At 46.9% G+C, this 18,200-nt stretch overlaps 1 protein-coding gene across 1 annotated transcript in view; it reads left to right on the forward strand.

Moving 5' to 3' along the window:
* Nucleotides 1–18,200, forward strand: part of LOC119967000 (serine/threonine-protein kinase MRCK alpha-like) — a 386,584-nt gene that overhangs the window by 12,816 nt on the left and 355,568 nt on the right. The window contains exon 2 of the mRNA XM_038798987.1: nucleotides 13,038–13,133. Within this exon, the coding sequence (XP_038654915.1) occupies nucleotides 13,038–13,133 (96 nt within the window). The remainder of the gene's footprint in view (nucleotides 1–13,037; nucleotides 13,134–18,200) is intronic.

Here is an 18,200-nt window from a genome sequence, read left to right on the forward strand (position 1 = left end):
TGGTTTAGTGGAGAGAGTGAGAATTGACTGGTTTAGCAGAGAGAGTGAGAACTGGCTCTGGTTTAGCGGAGAGTGAGAGAACTGGCTCTGGTTTAGCGGAGAGAGTCAGAGAACTGGCTCTGGTTTAGCGGAGAGAGTGAGAACTGGCTCTGGTTTAGTGGAGAGAGAGAACTGGCTCTGGTTTAGTGGAGAGAGTGAGAACTGGCTCTGGTTTAGTGGAGAGAGTGAGAACTGGCTCTGGTTTATTGGAGAGAGTGAGAACTGGCTCTGGTTTAGTGGAGAGAGTGAGAACTGGCTCTGGTTTAGTGGAGAGAGTGAGAACTGGCTCTGGTTTAGTGGAGAGAGTGAGAACTGGCTCTGGTTTAGTGGAGAGTGAGAACTGGCTCTGGTTTAGTGGAGAGAGTGAGAACTGGCTCTGGTTTAGTGGAGAGAGTGAGAACTGGCTCTGGTTTAGTGGAGAGAGTGAGAACTGGCTCTGGTTTCGTGGAGAGAGTGAGAACTGGCTCTTGTTTAGTGGAGATTGTGAGAATTGACTGGTTTAGTGGAGATAGTGAGAATTGACTGGTTTAGCGGAGAGAGTGAGAACTGGCTTGTGTTTAGTGGAGAGTGAGAGAACTGGCTCTGGTTTAGTGGAGAGAGTGAGAACTGGCTTGTGTTTAGTGGAGAGTGAGAGAACTGGCTCTGGTTTAGTGGAGAGAGTGAGAACTGGCTCTGGTTTAGTGGAGAGTGAGAACAGACTCTGGTTTTGTGGAGAGTGAGAGAACTGGCTCTGGTTTAGTGGAGAGAGTGAGAACTGGCTCTGGTTTAGTGGAGAGAGTGGGAACTGGCTCTGGTTTAGTGGAGAGAGTGAGAACTGGCTCTGGTTTAGTGGAGAGTGCGAGAACTGGCTCTGGTTTAGTGGAGAGAGTGAGAACTGGCTCTGGTTTAGTGGAGAGAGTGAGAACTGGCTCTGGTTTAGCGGAGAGAGTGAGAACTGGCTCTGGTTTAGTGGAGAGAGTGAGAACTGGCTTGTGTTTAGTGGAGAGTGAGAGAACTGGCTCTGGTTTAGTGGAGAGAGTGAGAGCTGGCTTGTGTTTAGTGGAGAGTGAGAGAACTGGCTCTGGTTTAGTGGAGAGAGTGAGAACTGGCTCTGGTTTAGCGGAGAGTGAGAGAACTGGCTCTGGTTTAGTGGAGAGAGTGAGAACTGGCTCTGGTTTAGTGGAGAGAGTGAGAACTGGCTCTGGTTTAGTGGAGAGTGTGAAAACTGGCTCTGGTTTAGTGGAGAGAGTGAGAACTGGCTCTGGTTTAGTGGAGAGTGAGACAACTGGCTCTGGTTTAGTGGAGAGAGTGAGAACTGGCTCTGGTTTAGTGGAGAGAGTGAGTACTGGCTCTGGTTTAGTGGAGAGAGTGAGAACTGGCTCTGGTTTAGTGGAGAGAGTGAGAACCGGCTCAGGTTTAGTGGAGAGAGTGAGAACTGGCTCTGGTTTAGTGGAGAGAGTGAGAACCGGCTCAGGTTTAGAGGAGAGAGTGAGAACTGACTCTGGTTTAGAGGAGAGAGTGAGAACTGGCTCCGGTTTAGTGGAGAGAGTGAAAACTGGCTCTGGTTTAGAGGAGAGAGAGAGAGCTGGCTCTGGTTTAGTGGAGAGAGTGAGCACAGGCTCTGGTTTAATGGAGAGCAAACTGGCTCTGGTTTAGTGGAGAGAGTGAGAACTGGGTCTGGTTTAATGTAGAGAGAATGAGAGCTTGCTTGTGTTTAGTGGAGAGTGAGAGAACTGGCTCTGGTTTAGTGGAGAGAGTGAGAACTGGCTCTGGTTTAGTGGAGAGAGTGAGAACTGGCTCTGGTTTTCTGGAGAGAGTGAGAACTGGCTCTGGTTTAGTGGAGAGAGTGAGAACTGGCTCTGGTTTAGAGGAGAGAGTGAGCACTGGCTCTGGTTTAGTGGAGAGCGAACTGGCTCTGGATTAGTGGAGAGAGTGAAAACTGGGTCTGGTTTAGTTAAGAGAGAGAACTGGCTTGTGTTTAGTGGAGAGAGTGAGAACTGGCTCTGGTTTAGTGGAGACAGAGAGAACTGGCTTGTGTTTAGTGGAGAGTGAGAGAACTGGCTCTGGTTTAGTGGAGAGAGTGAGAACTGGCTTGTGTTTAGTGGAGAGTGAGAGAACTGGCTCTGGTTTAGTGGAGAAAGTGAGAACTGGCTCTGGTTTAGTGGAGAGAGTGAAAACTGGCTCTGGTTTAGAGGAGAGAGTGAGAACTGGCTCTGGTTTAGAGGAGAGAGTAAGAACTGGCTCTGGTTTAGAGGAGAGAGTGAGAACTGGCTCTGGTTTAGTGGAGAGAGTGAGCACTGGCTCTGGTTTAGTGGAGAGCGAACTGGCTCTGGTTTAGTGAGAGAGTGAAAACTTGCTCTGGTTTTCTGGAGAGAGTGAGAACTGGCTCTGGTTTAGTGGAGAGAGTGAGAACTGGCTCTGGTTCAGTGGAGAGAGTGAGATCTGGCTCTGGTTTAGTGGAGAGTGAGAACTGGCTCTGGTTTAGTGGAGAGAGTGAGAACTGGCTCTGATTTAGTGGAGAGAGTGAGAACTGGCTCTGGTTTAGTGGAGAGAGAGAGAACTGGCTCTGGTTTAGTGGAGAGAGAGAGAACTGGATTGTGTTTAGTGGAGAGTGAGAGAACTGGCTCTGGTTTAGTGGAGAGAGTGAGAGCTGGATGTGGTTTAGTGGAGAGAGTGAGAACTGGCTCTGGTTTAGTGGAGAGAGTGAGAACTGGCTCATGTTTAGTGGAGAGAGTGAGAACTGGCTCTGGTTTAGTGTAGAGAGTGAGAACCGCCTCTGGTTTAGCGGAGAGAGAGGGAACTGGCTCTGGTTTAGTGGAGAGAGTGAGCACTGGCTCGGGTTTAGTGGAGACTGAGAGAACTGGCTCTGGGTTAGTGGAAAGAGTTGAGAACTGGCTTGGGTTTAGTGGAGAGTGAGAGAACTGGCTCTGGTTTAGTGGAGAGTGAGAACTGGCTCTGGTTTAGTGGAGAGAGTGAGAACTGGCTCTGGTTTAGTGGAGAGAGTGAGAACTGGCCCTGGTTTAGTGGAGAGAGTGAGAACTGGCTCTGGTTTAGTGGAGAGAGTGAGAACTGGCTCTGGTTTAGTGGAGATTGTGACAATTAACTGGTTTAGTGGAGAGAGTGAGAATTGACTGTGGTTTAGTGGAGAGAGTGAGTGAACAGGCTCTGGTGTAGTGGAGAGAGTGAGAATTGACTCTGGTTTAGTGGAGAGTGAGAGAACTGGCTCTGGTTTAGTGGAGAGAATGACAACTGGCTCTGGTTTAGTGGAGAGTGAGAGAACTGGCTCTGGTTTAGTGGAGAGAGTGAGAACTGGCTCTGGTTTAATGGAGAGAGTGAGAACTGGCTCTGGTTTAGTGGAGAGAGTGAGAACTGGCTCTGGTTTAGTGGAGTGTGTGAGAACTGGCTCTGGTTTAGCGGAGAGAGAGAGAACTGGCTCTGGTTTAGTGGAGAGAGTGAGAACTGGCTGGTTCAGTGGAGATTGTGAGAATTGACTGGTTTAGTGGAGAGAGTGAGAATTGACTGGTTTAGTGGAGAGAGTGAGAACTGGCTCTGGTTTAGTGGATAGAGAGAACTGGCTCTGGTTTAGTGGAGAGAGTGAGAACTGGCTCTGGTTTAGCGGAGAGTGAGAGAACTGGCTCTGGTTTAGCGGAGAGAGTGAGAGAACTGGCTCTGGTTTAGCGGAGAGAGTGAGAACTGGCTCTGGTTTAGTGGAGAGAGAGAACTGGCTCTGGTTTAGTGGAGAGAGTGAGAACTGGCTCTGGTTTAGTGGAGAGAGTGAGAACTGGCTCTGGTTTATTGGAGAGAGTGAGAACTGGCTCTGGTTTAGTGGAGAGAGTGAGAACTGGCTCTGGTTTAGTGGAAAGAGTGAGAACTGGCTCTGGTTTAGTGGAGAGAGTGAGAACTGGCTCTGGTTTAGTGGAGAGAGTGAGAACTGGCTCTGGTTTAGTGGAGAGTGAGAACTGGCTCTGGTTTAGTGGAGAGAGTGAGAACTGGCTCTGGTTTAGTGGAGAGAGTGAGAACTGGCTCTGGTTTAGTGGAGAGAGTGAGAACTGGCTCTGGTTTCGTGGAGAGAGTGAGAACTGGCTCTTGTTTAGTGGAGATTGTGAGAATTGACTGGTTTAGTGGAGATAGTGAGAATTGACTGGTTTAGCGGAGAGAGTGAGAACTGGCTTGTGTTTAGTGGAGAGTGAGAGAACTGGCTCTGGTTTAGTGGAGAGAGTGAGAACTGGCTTGTGTTTAGTGGAGAGTGAGAGAACTGGCTCTGGTTTAGTGGAGAGAGTGAGAACTGGCTCTGGATTAGTGGAGAGTGAGAACAGACTCTGGTTTTGTGGAGAGTGAGAGAACTGGCTCTGGTTTAGTGGAGAGAGTGAGAACTGGCTTTGGTTTAGTGGAGAGAGTGGGAACTGGCTCTGGTTTAGTGGAGAGAGTGAGAACTGGCTCTGGTTTAGTGGAGAGTGCGAGAACTGGCTCTGGTTTAGTGGAGAGAGTGAGAACTGGCTCTGGTTTAGTGGAGAGAGTGAGAACTGGCTCTGGTTTAGTGGAGAGAGTGAGAACTGGCTCTGGTTTAGCGGAGAGAGTGAGAACTGGCTCTGGTTTAGCGGAGAGAGTGAGAACTGGCTCTGGTTTAGTGGAGAGAGTGAGAACTGGCTTGTGTTTAGTGGAGAGTGAGAGAACTGGCTCTGGTTTAGTGGAGAGAGTGAGAGCTGGCTTGTGTTTAGTGGAGAGTGAGAGAACTGGCTCTGGTTTAGTGGAGAGAGTGAGAACTGGCTCTGGTTTAGCGGAGAGTGAGAGAACTGGCTCTGGTTTAGTGGAGAGAGTGAGAACTGGCTCTGGTTTAGTGGAGAGAGTGAGAACTGGCTCTGGTTTAGTGGAGAGTGTGAGAACTGGCTCTGGTTTAGTGGAGAGAGTGAGAACTGGCTCTGGTTTAGTGGAGAGTGAGACAACTGGCTCTGGTTTAGTGGAGAGAGTGAGAACTGGCTCTGGTTTAGTGGAGAGAGTGAGTACTGGCTCTGGTTTAGTGGAGAGAGTGAGAACTGGCTCTGGTTTAGTGGAGAGAGTGAGAACCGGCTCAGGTTTAGTGGAGAGAGTGAGAACTGGCTCTGGTTTAGTGGAGAGAGTGAGAACCGGCTCAGGTTTAGAGGAGAGAGTGAGAACTGACTCTGGTTTAGAGGAGAGAGTGAGAACTGGCTCCGGTTTAGTGGAGAGAGTGAAAACTGGCTCTGGTTTAGAGGAGAGAGTGAGAACTGGCTCTGGTTTAGTGGAGAGAGTGAGCACTGGCTCTGGTTTAATGGAGAGCAAACTGGCTCTGGTTTAGTGGAGAGAGTGAGAACTGGGTCTGGTTTAATGTAGAGAGAATGAGAGCTTGCTTGTGTTTAGTGGAGAGTGAGAGAACTGGCTCTGGTTTAGTGGAGAGAGTGAGAACTGGCTCTGGTTTAGTGGAGAGAGTGAGAACTGGCTCTGGTTTTCTGGAGAGAGTGAGAACTGGCTCTGGTTTAGTGGAGAGAGTGAGAACTGGCTCTGGTTTAGAGGAGAGAGTGAGCACTGGCTCTGGTTTAGTGGAGAGCGAACTGGCTCTGGATTAGTGGAGAGAGTGAGAACTGGGTCTGGTTTAGTGGAGACAGAGAGAACTGGCTTGTGTTTAGTGGAGAGTGAGAGAACTGGCTCTGGTTTAGTGGAGAGAGTGAGAACTGGCTTGTGTTTAGTGGAGAGTGAGAGAACTGGCTCTGGTTTAGTGGAGAAAGTGAGAACTGGCTCTGGTTTAGTGGAGAGAGTGAAAACTGGCTCTGGTTTAGAGGAGAGAGTGAGAACTGGCTCTGGTTTAGAGGAGAGAGTAAGAACTGGCTCTGGTTTAGAGGAGAGAGTGAGAACTGGCTCTGGTTTAGTGGAGAGAGTGAGCACTGGCTCTGGTTTAGTGGAGAGCGAACTGGCTCTGGTTTAGTGAGAGAGTGAGAACTTGCTCTGGTTTTCTGTAGAGAGTGAGAACTGGCTCTGGTTTAGTGGAGAGAGTGAGAACTGGCTCTGGTTCAGTGGAGAGAGTGAGATCTGGCTCTGGTTTAGTGGAGAGTGAGAACTGGCTCTGGTTTAGTGGAGAGAGTGAGAACTGGCTCTGGTTTAGTGGAGAGAGTGAGAACTGGCTCTGGTTTAGTGCAGAGAGAGTGAGAGCTGGATGTGGTTTAGTGGAGAGAGTGAGAACTGGCTCTGGTTTAGTGGAGAGAGAGAGAACTGGATTGTGTTTAGTGGAGAGTGAGAGAACTGGCTCTGGTTTAGTGGAGAGAGTGAGAGCTGGATGTGGTTTAGTGGAGAGAGTGAGAACTGGCTCTGGTTTAGTGGAGAGATTGAGAACTGGCTCATGTTTAGTGGAGAGAGTGAGAACTGGCTCTGGTTTAGTGGAGAGAGTGAAAACTGGCTCTGGTTTAGAGGAGAGAGTGAGAATTGGCTCTGGTTTAGAGGAGAGAGTGAGAACTGGCTCTGGTTTAGTGGAGAGAGTGAGCACTGGCTCTGGTTTAGTGGAGAGCGAACTGGCTCTGGTTTCGTGGAGAGAGTGAGAACTGGGTCAGGTTTAATGGAGAGAGAAAGAGAACTGGCTCTGGTTTAGTGGAGAGAGTGAGAACTGGCTTGTGTTCAGTGGAGAGTAAGAGAACTGGCTCTGGTTTAGTGGAAAGAGTGAGAACTGGCTTGGGTTTAGTGGAGCGTGAGAGAACTGGCTCTGGTTTAGTGGAAAGAGTGAGAACTGGCTTGTGTTCAGTGGAGAGTAAGAGAACTGGCTCTGGTTTAGTGGAGAGAGTGAGAACTGGCTTGGGTTTAGTGGAAAGAGTGTAAACTGGCTTGTGTTTAGTGGAGAGTGAGAGAGCTGGCTCTGGTTTAGTGGAGAGAGTGAGAACTGGCTTTGGTTTAGTGGAGAGTGAGAGAACTGGCTCTGGTTTAGTGGAGAGAGTGAGAACTGGCTCTGGTTTAGAGGAGAGAGTGAGCACTGGCTCTGGTTTAGTGGAGAGCGAATTGGCTCTGGTTTAGTGGAGAGAGTGAGAACTGGGTCTGGTTTAGTGGAGAGAGAGAGAACTGGCTTGTGTTTAGTGGAGAGTGAGAGAACTGGTTCTGGTTTAGTGGAGAGAGTGAGAACTGGCTCTGGTTTAGTGGAGAGTGAGAGAACTGGCTCTGGTTTAGTGGATAGAGTGAGAACTGGCTCTGGTTTAGTGGAGAGAGTGGGAACTGGCTCTGGTTTAGCGGAGAGAGTGAGAACTGGCTCTGGTTTAGTGGAGAGTGAGAGAACTGGCTCTGGTTTAGTGGAGAGTGAGAGAACTGGCTCTGGTTTAGTGGATTGAGTGAGAACTGGCTCTGGTTTAGTGGAGAGAGTGAGAACTGGCTCTGTTTTAGTGGAGAGTGAGAGAACTGGCTCTGTTTTAGTGGAGAGAGTGAGAACTGGCTCTGGTTTAGTGGAGAGTGAGAGAACTGGCTCTGGTTTAGTGGAGAGAGTGAGAACTGGCTCTGGTTTAGTGGAGAGAGTGAGCACTGGCTCTGGTTTAGTGGAGAGAGTGAGAACTGGCTCTGGTTTAGTGGAGAGTGTGAGAACTGGCTCTGGTTTAGTGGAGAGAGTGAGAACTGGCTCTGGTTTAGCGGAGAGTGAGAGAACTGGCTCTGGTTTAGAGGAGAGAGTGAGAACTGGCTCTGGTTTAGTGGAGAGAGTGAGCACTGGCTCTGGTTTAGTGGAGAGCGAACTGGCTCTGGTTTAGTGGAGAGAGTGAGAACTGGGTCAGGTTTAATGGAGAGAGAAAGACAACTGGCTCTGGTTTAGTGGAGAGAGTGAGAACTGGCTTGTGTTCAGTGGAGAGTAAGAGAACTGGCTCTGGTTTAGTGGAAAGAGTGAGAACTGGCTTGGGTTTAGTGGAGCGTGAGAGAACTGGCTCTGGTTTAGTGGAAAGAGTGAGAACTGGCTTGTGTTCAGTGGAGAGTAAGAGAACTGGCTCTGGTTTAGTGGAGAGAGTGAGAACTGGCTTGGGTTTAGTGGACAGAGTGAGAACTGGCTTGTGTTTAGTGGAGAGTGAGAGAGCTGGCTCTGGTTTAGTGGAGAGAGTGAGAACTAGCTTTGGTTTAGTGGAGAGTGAGAGAACTGGCTCTGGTTTAGTGGAGAGAGTGAGAACTGGCTCTGGTTTAGAGGAGAGAGTGAGCACTGGCTCTGGTTTTGTGGAGAGCGAATTGGCTCTGGTTTAGTGGAGAGAGTGAGAACTGGGTCTGGTTTAGTGGAGAGAGAGAGAACTGGCTTGTGTTTAGTGGAGAGTGAGAGAACTGGCTCTGGTTTAGTGGAGAGATTGAGAACTGGCTTGTGTTTAGTGGAGAGAATGACAACTGGCTCTGGTTTAGTGGATAGAGTGAGAACTGGCTCTGGTTTAGTGGAGAGAGTGGGAACTGGCTCTGGTTTAGCGGAGAGAGTGAGAACTGGCTCTGGTTTAGTGGAGAGTGAGAGAACTGGCTCTGGTTTAGTGGATTGAGTGAGAACTGGCTCTGGTTTAGTGGAGAGAGTGAGAGCTGGCTTGGGTTTAGTGGAGAGTGAGAGAACTGGCTCTGGTTTAGTGGAGAGAGTGAGAACTGGCTCTGGTTTAGTGGAGAGTGAGAGAACTGGCTCTGGTTTAGTGGAGAGAGTGAGAACTGGCTCTGGTTTAGTGGAGAGAGTGAGCACTGGCTCTGGTTTAGTGGAGAGAGTGAGAACTGGCTCTGGTTTAGTGGAGAGTGTGAGAACTGGCTCTGGTTTAGTGGAGAGAGTGAGAACTGGCTCTGGTTTAGCGGAGAGTGAGAGAATGGCTCTGGTTTAGTGGAGAGAGTGAGAGAACTGGCTCATGTTTAGCGGAGAGAGTGAGAACTGGCTCTGGTTTAGTGGAGAGAGAGAACTGGCTCTGCTTTAGTGGAGAGAGTGAGAACTGGCTCTGGTTTAGTGGAGAGAGTGAGAACTGGCTCTGGTTTAGTGGAGAGAGTGAGAACTGGCTCTGGTTTAGTGGAGAGAGTGAGAACTGGCTCTGGTTTAGTGGAAAGAGTGAGAGCTGGCTCTGGTTTAGTGGAGAGAGTGAGAGCTGGCTCTGGTTTAGTGGAGAGTGAGAGAACTGGCTCTGGTTTAGTGGAGAGAGTGAGAACCGGCTCTGGTTTAGCGGAGAGAGAGAGAACCGGCTCTGGTTTAGTGGAGAGAGAGGGAACTGGCTGTGGTTTAGTGGAGAGAGTGAGAACTGGCTCTGGTTTAGTGGAGAGAGTGGGAACTGGCTCTGGTTTAGTGGAGAGAGTGAGAACTGGCTCTGGTTTAGTGGAGAGTGCGAGAACTGGCTCTGGTTTAGTGGAGAGAGTGAGCACTGGCTCGGGTTTAGTGGAGACTGAGAGAACTGGCTCTGGTTTAGTGGAAAGAGTGAGAACTGGCTTGGGTTTAGTGGAGAGTGAGAGAACTGGCTCTGGTTTAGTGGAGAGAGTGAGAACTGGCTCTGGTTTAGTGGAGAGAGTGAGAACTGGCTCTGGTTTAGTGGAGAGAGTGAGAACTGGCTCTGGTTTAGTGGAGAGAGTGAGAACTGGCTCTGGTTTAGTGGAGAGAGTGAGAACTGGCTCTGGTTTAGTGGAGAGAGTGAGAACTGTCTCTGGATTAGTGGAGAGAGTGAAAACTGGCTCTGGTTTAGAGGAGAGAGTGAGAACTGGCTCTGGTTTAGGGGAGAGAGTGAGAACTGGCTCTGGTTTAGTGGAGAGAGTGAGAACTGGCTCTGGTTTAGTGGAGAGAGTGAAAACTGGCTCTGGTTTAGAGGAGAGAGTGAGAACTGGCTCTGGTTTAGGGGAGAGAGTGAGAACTGGCTCTGGTTTAGTGGAGAGAGTGAGAACTGGCTCTGGTTTAGTGGAGAGAGTGAGAACTGGCTCTGGTTTAGTGGAGAGTGGGAGAACTGGCTCTGGTTTAGTGGAGAGAGTGAGAACTGGCTCTGGTTTAGTGGAGAGAGTGAGAACTGGCTCTGGTTTAGTGGAGAGAGTGAGAACCGCCTCTGGTTTAGCGGAGAGAGAGAGAACCGGCTCTGGTTTAGTGGAGAGAGAGGGAACTGGCTCTGGTTTAGTGGAGAAAGTGAGCACTGGCTCGGGTTTAGTGGAGACTGAGAGAACTGGCTCTGGTTTAGTGGAAAGAGTGAGAACTGGCTTGGGTTTAGTGGAGAGTGAGAGAACTGGCTCTGGTTTAGTGGAGAGAGTGAGAACTGGCTCTGGTTTAGTGGAGAGAGTGAGAACTGGCTCTGGTTTAGTGGAGAGAGTGAGAACTGGCTCTGGTTTAGTGGAGAGAGTGAGAACTGGCTCTGGTTTAGTGGAGAGAGTGAGAACTGGCTCTGGTTTAGTGGAGAGAGTGAGAACTGGCCCTGGTTTAGTGGAGAGAGTGAGAACTGGCTCTGGTTTAGTGGAGAGAGTGAGAACTGGCTCTGATTTAGGAGAGAGTGAGAACTGGCTCTGGTTTAGTGGAGAGAGTGAGAACTGGCTTGTGTTTATTGGAGAGTGAGAGAACTGGCTCTGGTTTCGTGGAGAGAGTGAGTACTGGCTCTGGTTTAGTGGAGAGAGTGAGAACTGGCTCTGGTTTAGCGGAGAGAGTGAGAACCGGCTCTGATTTAGCAGAGAGAGAGAGAACCGGCTCTGGTTTAGTGGAGAGAGTGAGCACTGGCTCTGGTTTCGTGGAGAGAGTGAGAACTGGTTCTGGTTTAGTGGAGAGAGTGAGAACTGGCTCTGGTTTAGTGGAGAGAGTGAGCACTGGCTCTGGTTTAGTGGAGAGAGTGAGCACTGGCTCTGGTTTAGTGGAGAGAGTGAGAACTGGCTCTGGTTTAGTGGAGAGAGTGAGCACTGGCTCTGGTTTAGTGGAGAGTGAGAGAACTGGCTCTGGTTTAGTGGAGAGAGTGAGTGAACAGGCTCTGGTTTAGTGGAGAGAGTGAGAACTGGCTTTGGTCTAGTGGTTGTTTTGCCATTAAGGATGTCTGTTGGTTCCTGATTTTCCTTTCTCATAGCAGATAATTCAAAGCAGAAACATTTTTCAATCCAACCTTATATTACACTCTTGCATTTGAAACTTGCTTTGACTGCGACCAAAATAAAATAATTGAAAAAGAAAATTTTAATGTGATACACGTTCGTTATTAATTCAAAGGTCAATATCTCTGTCTCACCTCTCCAAATAATTGTGGTTTCACCTCCTGCCTCGGTCTGCCATGGTATTTATCATTTGGCCTTGGTTCTCTGCCTGTTCTAGTCTGATGCTTTATCTTGCTGCCAAATGATGCAGGAGCTTATCTATCTCAGGTTGATTGATCCTTAGATTTCTTCACCTCTGAGAGGTGTGAACACTCTCTAGTTGATCATGTACCCTGCACTCCCTCTTATCCTGGAAAAATGAGCTGATGTTCACATTAGCACCCTAACCACATTTCCTGTTTGTATCAAAAGGCTCACAAAATATTTGACACACCCTCCTCCCCGCATCCCGGGTTACTCTGCACCTCACTGTAGCCATCCATCCAACAGAGCTAACCTTTTTAAAATATTCATTTACAGGATGTGGGCATCTCTGGCTAGACCAACATTTATTGTCCATCCCTAGTTGCCCTTCAGAAGGTGGTGGTGAGCTGCCTTCTTAAACCACTGCAGTCCTTGATGTGTAGGTGCACCCACTGTGCAGTTATGGAGGGGGTTCCAGGATTTTGTCCCAGCGACAGTGGAGTGGCGGCGATATATTTCAAAGTCAGGGTGATGAGTGACTTGGAGGGGAACCTCCAGGTGGTGGGGTTCCCAGGTATCTGCTGCTCTTGTCCTTCTAGCTGGTGGTGGTCATGGGTTTGGAAGGTGCTGTCTGCGGAGCCTTGGTGAGTTACTACAGTTCACCTTGTGGATGGTACACACGGCTGCCACTGTTCATCAGTGGTTGAGGGTTTGAATGTTTGTGGAAGGAGGAACAATCAAGTACGCTGCTTTGCCCTGGATGGTGCCGAGCTTCTTGAGCGTTGTTGGAGCTGTACTCCTCCCTGCAAGTGGAGGGTGTTCCATGGCACTCCTGACTTGTGCCTTGTAGATGGTGGACAGTCTTTGCGGGGGTCAGGAGGTGAGTTACTCGCTGTGGGATTCCTAGTCTTTGACCTGTCCTGGTCGCCACACTATTAATGTGGCTAGTCAAGTTCAGTTTCTGATCAATGTTAATCCCCAGGATGTTGATTGTGGGGGATTTAGCGATGGCAATGCCACTGAATGTGAAGGTGTGATGGTTAGATCCTCTCTCTTGTAGGAGATGGTCATTGCCTGACACTTGTGTGGCACGACTGTAACTTGCCACTTGTCAGCCCAAGCCTGGATATTGTCTAGGTCTTGCTGCATTTGGACATGGACTGCTTCATTATCTGAGGAATCATGAATGCTGCTGAATATTGTCCAGTCATCCAAAACATTCCCACCTCTGACATTATGATGGAAGGGAGGTCATTGATGAAGCAGCTGAAGATGGTTGGGCCTAGGCCACTGCCCTGAAGAACTCCTGCAGTGGTGTCCTGGAGTTGAGATGATTGACCTCCAACCACCACAACCATCTTCCTTTGTGCCAGGTATGACTCCAACCAGTGAAGATTTTTCCCATTCATTCCGATTGACTCCAGTTTAGCTAAGGTTCCTTGATTGCATACTTGGTCTAATGCTGCCTTGATGTCAAGGGCATTAATTCTCATCTCACCTCTGGCATTCAACTGTATTTTCCGTGTTTGAAAAAAGGCTGTAATGAGATCAGGAGCTGAGTGACCCTGGCGGAACCCAAACTGAGTGTCCGTGAGCAGGTTATTGCTGAGTAAGTGCCGCTTGATAGCGCGGTTGGTGACTCCTTCCATCACTTTGCTGATGATGGAGAGGCGACTGATAATTGGCTAGGTTGGATTTGGCCTGTTACTTAAAAGCAATAATTGAAGTTTTAGCCAATGTAAACATTTCTCAGTCTTTGTATGTTCTACTATTCTTAATATTATCTAATTTTGTGTAAATTAAAATATTGTTTTTTAATACAGACTGCCTGCTTTCGAGAGGAGAGGGATGTGTTGGTAAATGGAGACAGCCAGTGGATTACCACGTTGCACTATGCCTTCCAGGATGAAAACTATTTGGTGAGTTCAAACCTAGAGTGTCATTTATTTTGTGCCAGTTTCACGTTAATTGATTTTAAATTTATTTCAAAATAATTTGTTCCCTTCTTTAGCTTCCCTGCATTGCAAACCACCTTCTAGTTGCAGGATATAGACGTCTGATCTCTATTAGCCTTTGTCATTATATCCGAACCATTGACAGGGAAGTACCTGGCAGCAGTCTGGGTCGAGTCCCCTCTCTGACCTTTCTCTTCCTTTGTGGAGCAGTATTTCCCTTCACCTGGTCCTCCTTTTCCTTCCCCTACCCAACACCCTGTAACAAGAGGATTTGATGGCATGAATAGCAATAAACTGTGTCCCATACTGCGGTATAATATGATCGGAGACTGCCTTTTAAGATGACTGGCCAGTTGAGAATATGGCCGGCTGTACAAAGAATGCCACCTTTTATACTGTACCTCCATAAAGTTTAAATAATTATGCACCAACTCCTTGAGTTAATTTATCAGTTTCTTGCACCTTTACTGTTCCGCAGTTTGAAACTTCCATGGTCACCAAATAGTTAAATAGCAAAGTTGATTTTTAAAAAAAAATGAAAATAAAAGCCAGCATGAATTAGGGAAAGATAATTTGTGTTTAACCAATTTGATTGAGTTTTTGATGAGGTAGCAGAGGGTCGATGAAGGTAAGGCTGTTGAAGCGGCCTGTGAACTTCCAAAAGGCATTTGCTGAAGTGTCACATAATAGACTTGCCAGCAAAGTTGAAGATCATAGACTAAAAGGGACAGTGGCAGCATGGAGAATTGTGGTGAACATTTGTTTCTCGGACTAGAAGATGATCTATAATGGGGTTTCCCATTAGACTTAGACCTGGGTGTACAGGGCACAATTTAAATATTTGTAGATGACATAACTTGCAAATATTGTGAACTGTGACATGGATACCGGTTGACTGCATGAGGACGTGTACAGGTTGACAGAATGGGCAGACACATAGCAGATGAAATTTAATGTAGAGTAATGTTAAGTGATATATCTTAATGAGATGCATGAGGAGAGGCTATTGAAAATAAGAGATACAATACTAAAGTGGGTGCAGAAGTAGAGACCATGGGCAAATCGTTAAAGGTGACTGTGTAGGTATAAAGTTGTTGAAAAGGCATTCTGGATCCCAGGCTTTATCAAGAGAATAAAAACAGTGAAGTTCTGATGAATCTTTAAATCACTGGTTTGCCCTTATTGTTTCTAATTCAGAGCACAGCTTTTAAGGAAGTATGCAAAGGCTTTGGAGGGTATGCTGAAAATATTCACGTGAAAATGATTCCAGGCAAGAGGGTAACTTCAGTTATGTGGATAGATTGGCGAAGCTGGTGTTGTTCCCGTTCGAGAAGAGAAGGCTGAGGGGAGATTGATAGAGATGTTCTAAATCATGAGGGGTTTAGACAGAATAGATAGAAATTGTATCTATTGCTGGAAGGGTCAAGAACCAGAGGACACTGGCAAAAGAACCAAAGGTGACTGATAAAACTTTTGTATACAGTGAATGGATAGGATCTAGATTGCGCTGCCCGAGAATATGGTGACGGCAGACTCAATCATGACTTTGAAAGGGGAATTGGATAAGCACCTAAATAGAAAACATTTGCAAGGCTATGGGGAAAAGTGATGGGAGTAAAATGAGCTGAGTTGCTTTTGCAGAGAGCTGGCATGGACTCAATGGGTCAAATGGCCACCGCCTGTGCTGTAACTGTTCAATGATTGTATTCTGTGGTCTCATTTGTCTTTCTTGAAATTGCTTGCTGCATCTGAATTAGCTTTCAGTCACTTGTGAACAAGGTTACCAAGATCCCTTTGGACACCAACACTTGCCAATCACTCACCATTTCCGAAATACTCAGCAAATGGATAACTCTACATTTTTCACAATTTTAACATTTGAGCAACAGAGAAGGTGCAACATTAATTAAGAAGATTGTGGAGGCCAAATCACCGAGTGTCTTGAAGGTGGAGATAGATAGATTCTTGATTAATAAGGGGATCAGGGGTTATGGGGAGAAGGCAGGAGAATGGTATGCAAAATATATCAGCCATGAATGAGTCCAGCAGTTCAATTCCCATACCAGCCTCCCCGAACAGGCGCAGAATGTGACGACTAGGGGCTTTTCACAGTAACTTCATTTGAAGCCTACTGGTGACAATAAGCGATCTGCATTTCATTGCACTGATCGGAATATGCTATCTGTTCCCTTTTTCTTCACATGCTTGTCTAACTTCCACTTGAGTGCCTCTATGTTATTTGCTTTCACCACTTCATCTCGTAGCAAGTTCCATTTTTCCATCACTCTTAGGTAAAGATCCTTCTGAATTTTCCAGTGTGTTTCTTGGTGGCAATCTTTTATTGATGGCCTGTAGACATGCTCTTCCCCAAACTCACCAAGGCTCCTTCGACAGAATTTTCCAAGTCAGCAACCTCTACCATCTAGAAAGATAACGGCAGCAGATACCTGAGAACACCATCATCTGCAAGTTCCCCTCCCAGCCATACACCACCCTGACTTGGACATGTATCACTGTCGCTTAGTCAAAATCCTGGAACTCCCTCCCCAACAGCATTGTGGGTGTACCTACACCTAGATGGACTGCAGCAGCTCAAGAAGGTTGGCCACTACCATGTCCTTGAGGGCATTTAGGGATGGACAGTAAATGCAGGTCTAGCCAGCAAAGCCCATATACCGTGAACAAATTTTAAAACCGCATGATCTCTGACGGTATCTGTTTATCATAGAATTTACAGTGCAGAAGGAGGCCACTCGGCCTATCGAGTCTGCACCGGCTCCCGGAAAGAGCACCCCACTTAAGCCCACACGTCCACCCCATCCCTGTAACCCAGTAACCCCATCTAACCTAAGGGCAATTTAACATGGCCAATCCACCTAACCTGCACATCTTTGGACTGTGGGAGGAAACCGGAGCACCCGGAGGAAACCCACGCACACACGGGGAGAATGTGCAGACTCCGCACAGACAGTAATCAAGCCAGGTCACCCCTCAGCTTTTCCAACAGAAAAGAGACCCAAACCTGTCAATCTTTCCTCGTATGCATATCTACTCCTTTCTGGTTTCATCCTTGTAAATCGTCTTTGCAGTGTCCCTACATCCTTTTTATATTATGGCGATCAGAGCTGCATGCAGCACTGTGTGATCTAACCAGGCAAGGTTTAGCATAACTTCTCCACTTTTCAATTCCATCCTTCGAGAAATAAAGCTTGATGCTTGGTTTGCTTTATTTTTTTATAACCGTGCTAACCTGTGGCACAACTTCTGTGACTGCTGTTATGATGTTCAATATTATATATAGATTTGTAGATTTAGTGGTTAGTGAATCAGCACAAAGGGAAATTAGTTTAGGATCTGTACCAAAAATGTAAAACGGGCAAATTAGAATAGGCTGTCCATTGACACTGAATCCATCCTCTTCCTGGTAACTGTCTGAGACTCAATCAGGTTGTTTGTAGTCCTGCTATCTTATTTGGTCCTGAAATGAGCTTCCGACCACACAATGAAATCAATGCTGATCCGTCACATACCTCCATCTATATACCATTGATTCATAGCCCTTGACACATTTGGATAACAAAAATCTATCAATCTTATTTAAAGTTTGCAATTGATCTAGCATCGATTACCATTTTCAGAAGATAATTCTAAACTGCTACCACTCTTTCTGTTATAGTACAGAAGCAGGTCATACCACCCATTGATGCCCGTGATGGCCCCGTGAAAGAACCACTCAGCCAATCAGTTTCACTCGCATGCATTTTCCCCACTTAGGCCTGAAAATGTTCCCTCATCAAGTATCTATCCAATTCGATTTAAAAAGTTTTGATATCCATTGCTCTACTTGGCAGTGAATTGCAGTGACTGTAGCAACTTGCTGTGTAAGAAAATTCTCATCTCTATTGGTACTTTTGTCAATTATCTTAAGTCTGTGTCCACTGGTTGTTGACCTCAGTCGATATAGTTTCACTGCCTATCTCTGCTGACTTCAACGTACCTGGACGTTGCAGAAATAGGGGAAAACCAACTACTCAGTGCAAACACTGAACAAGGTGATAGGAGACAGTGATTTTTGTCAGGCCTCCGCTTGTCTTGGCACACGGCTATCCAGGCGTTGGGTTAAAGGGCTAAATTATGTCTTTTAAGATGATTATGATGCAGGAAAGTTCAAAAAACAGTAATTCATCTGAAGCAAGTCTGATGAAAAATAATCAGAAGCTCTGAGATTGAATTTAATTAAACATTTTGGGGTTTAAATTGGTTTGTGTATCATCAGAACTATCCAACCCTTTGTTTTTGTATCATTGCTCATAATCTCTCTTTTTTTGATATTGAAAAGGGATTCCTTGCATTCTGACAAAAGTCCGTTTATTTCCTGATTATGCCTCAGTGTTCTTTGATAAAATTCAGTGCACGCTATGACTATCACCCTTCAACACCCCTACAGAAGTCTAACTTGCAAACTTTAACGGACACAATCAAACCAAATTAGGCAGATCCGTAAATATCTTTCGTCCAAAGACACAAGAAAATTGAAGTTAATCATAGATGCTCATGTTAGTCAAGGTGTAGATTGAAGAAACATAATGGTAGCACAGCATAAGCAGTAAGTGATAGACAGAGCTAAATAATTCCACAATCAACAGATCAGATGTAAGCACTGTAATCCTGCCACATTCAACTGTGAATGGTGGTGGACAATTAAACAACTCCCTGGAGGAGGAGGCTTTTTTAAAATACATTTTGCAGGGTTTGAGCATCGCTGGTTAGGCCAGCATATACTGCCCATCTTTAGTTGCCCTTCAGAAGGTGATGATGAGTTGCCTTCTTGAACCCCTGCAGTCCTTGAGGCGTGGATACACACACTGTGCTGTTAGGGAGGGATGCCCTGGATGTTAAACCTTTTGAGTGCTGTTAGAGCTGTATCATCCAGGCAAGTGGAGCGTATTCAGTAACACTCCTGACTTGAATGTGAAGGGGAGATGGTAGATTCTCTCTAGTTGGAGGTAGTCAATGTCTGACAATTGCCTG

The sequence above is a fragment of the Scyliorhinus canicula genome, chromosome 6 (genome assembly GCF_902713615.1).
Source record: "Scyliorhinus canicula chromosome 6, sScyCan1.1, whole genome shotgun sequence".
NCBI lineage: Eukaryota > Metazoa > Chordata > Chondrichthyes > Carcharhiniformes > Scyliorhinidae > Scyliorhinus > Scyliorhinus canicula.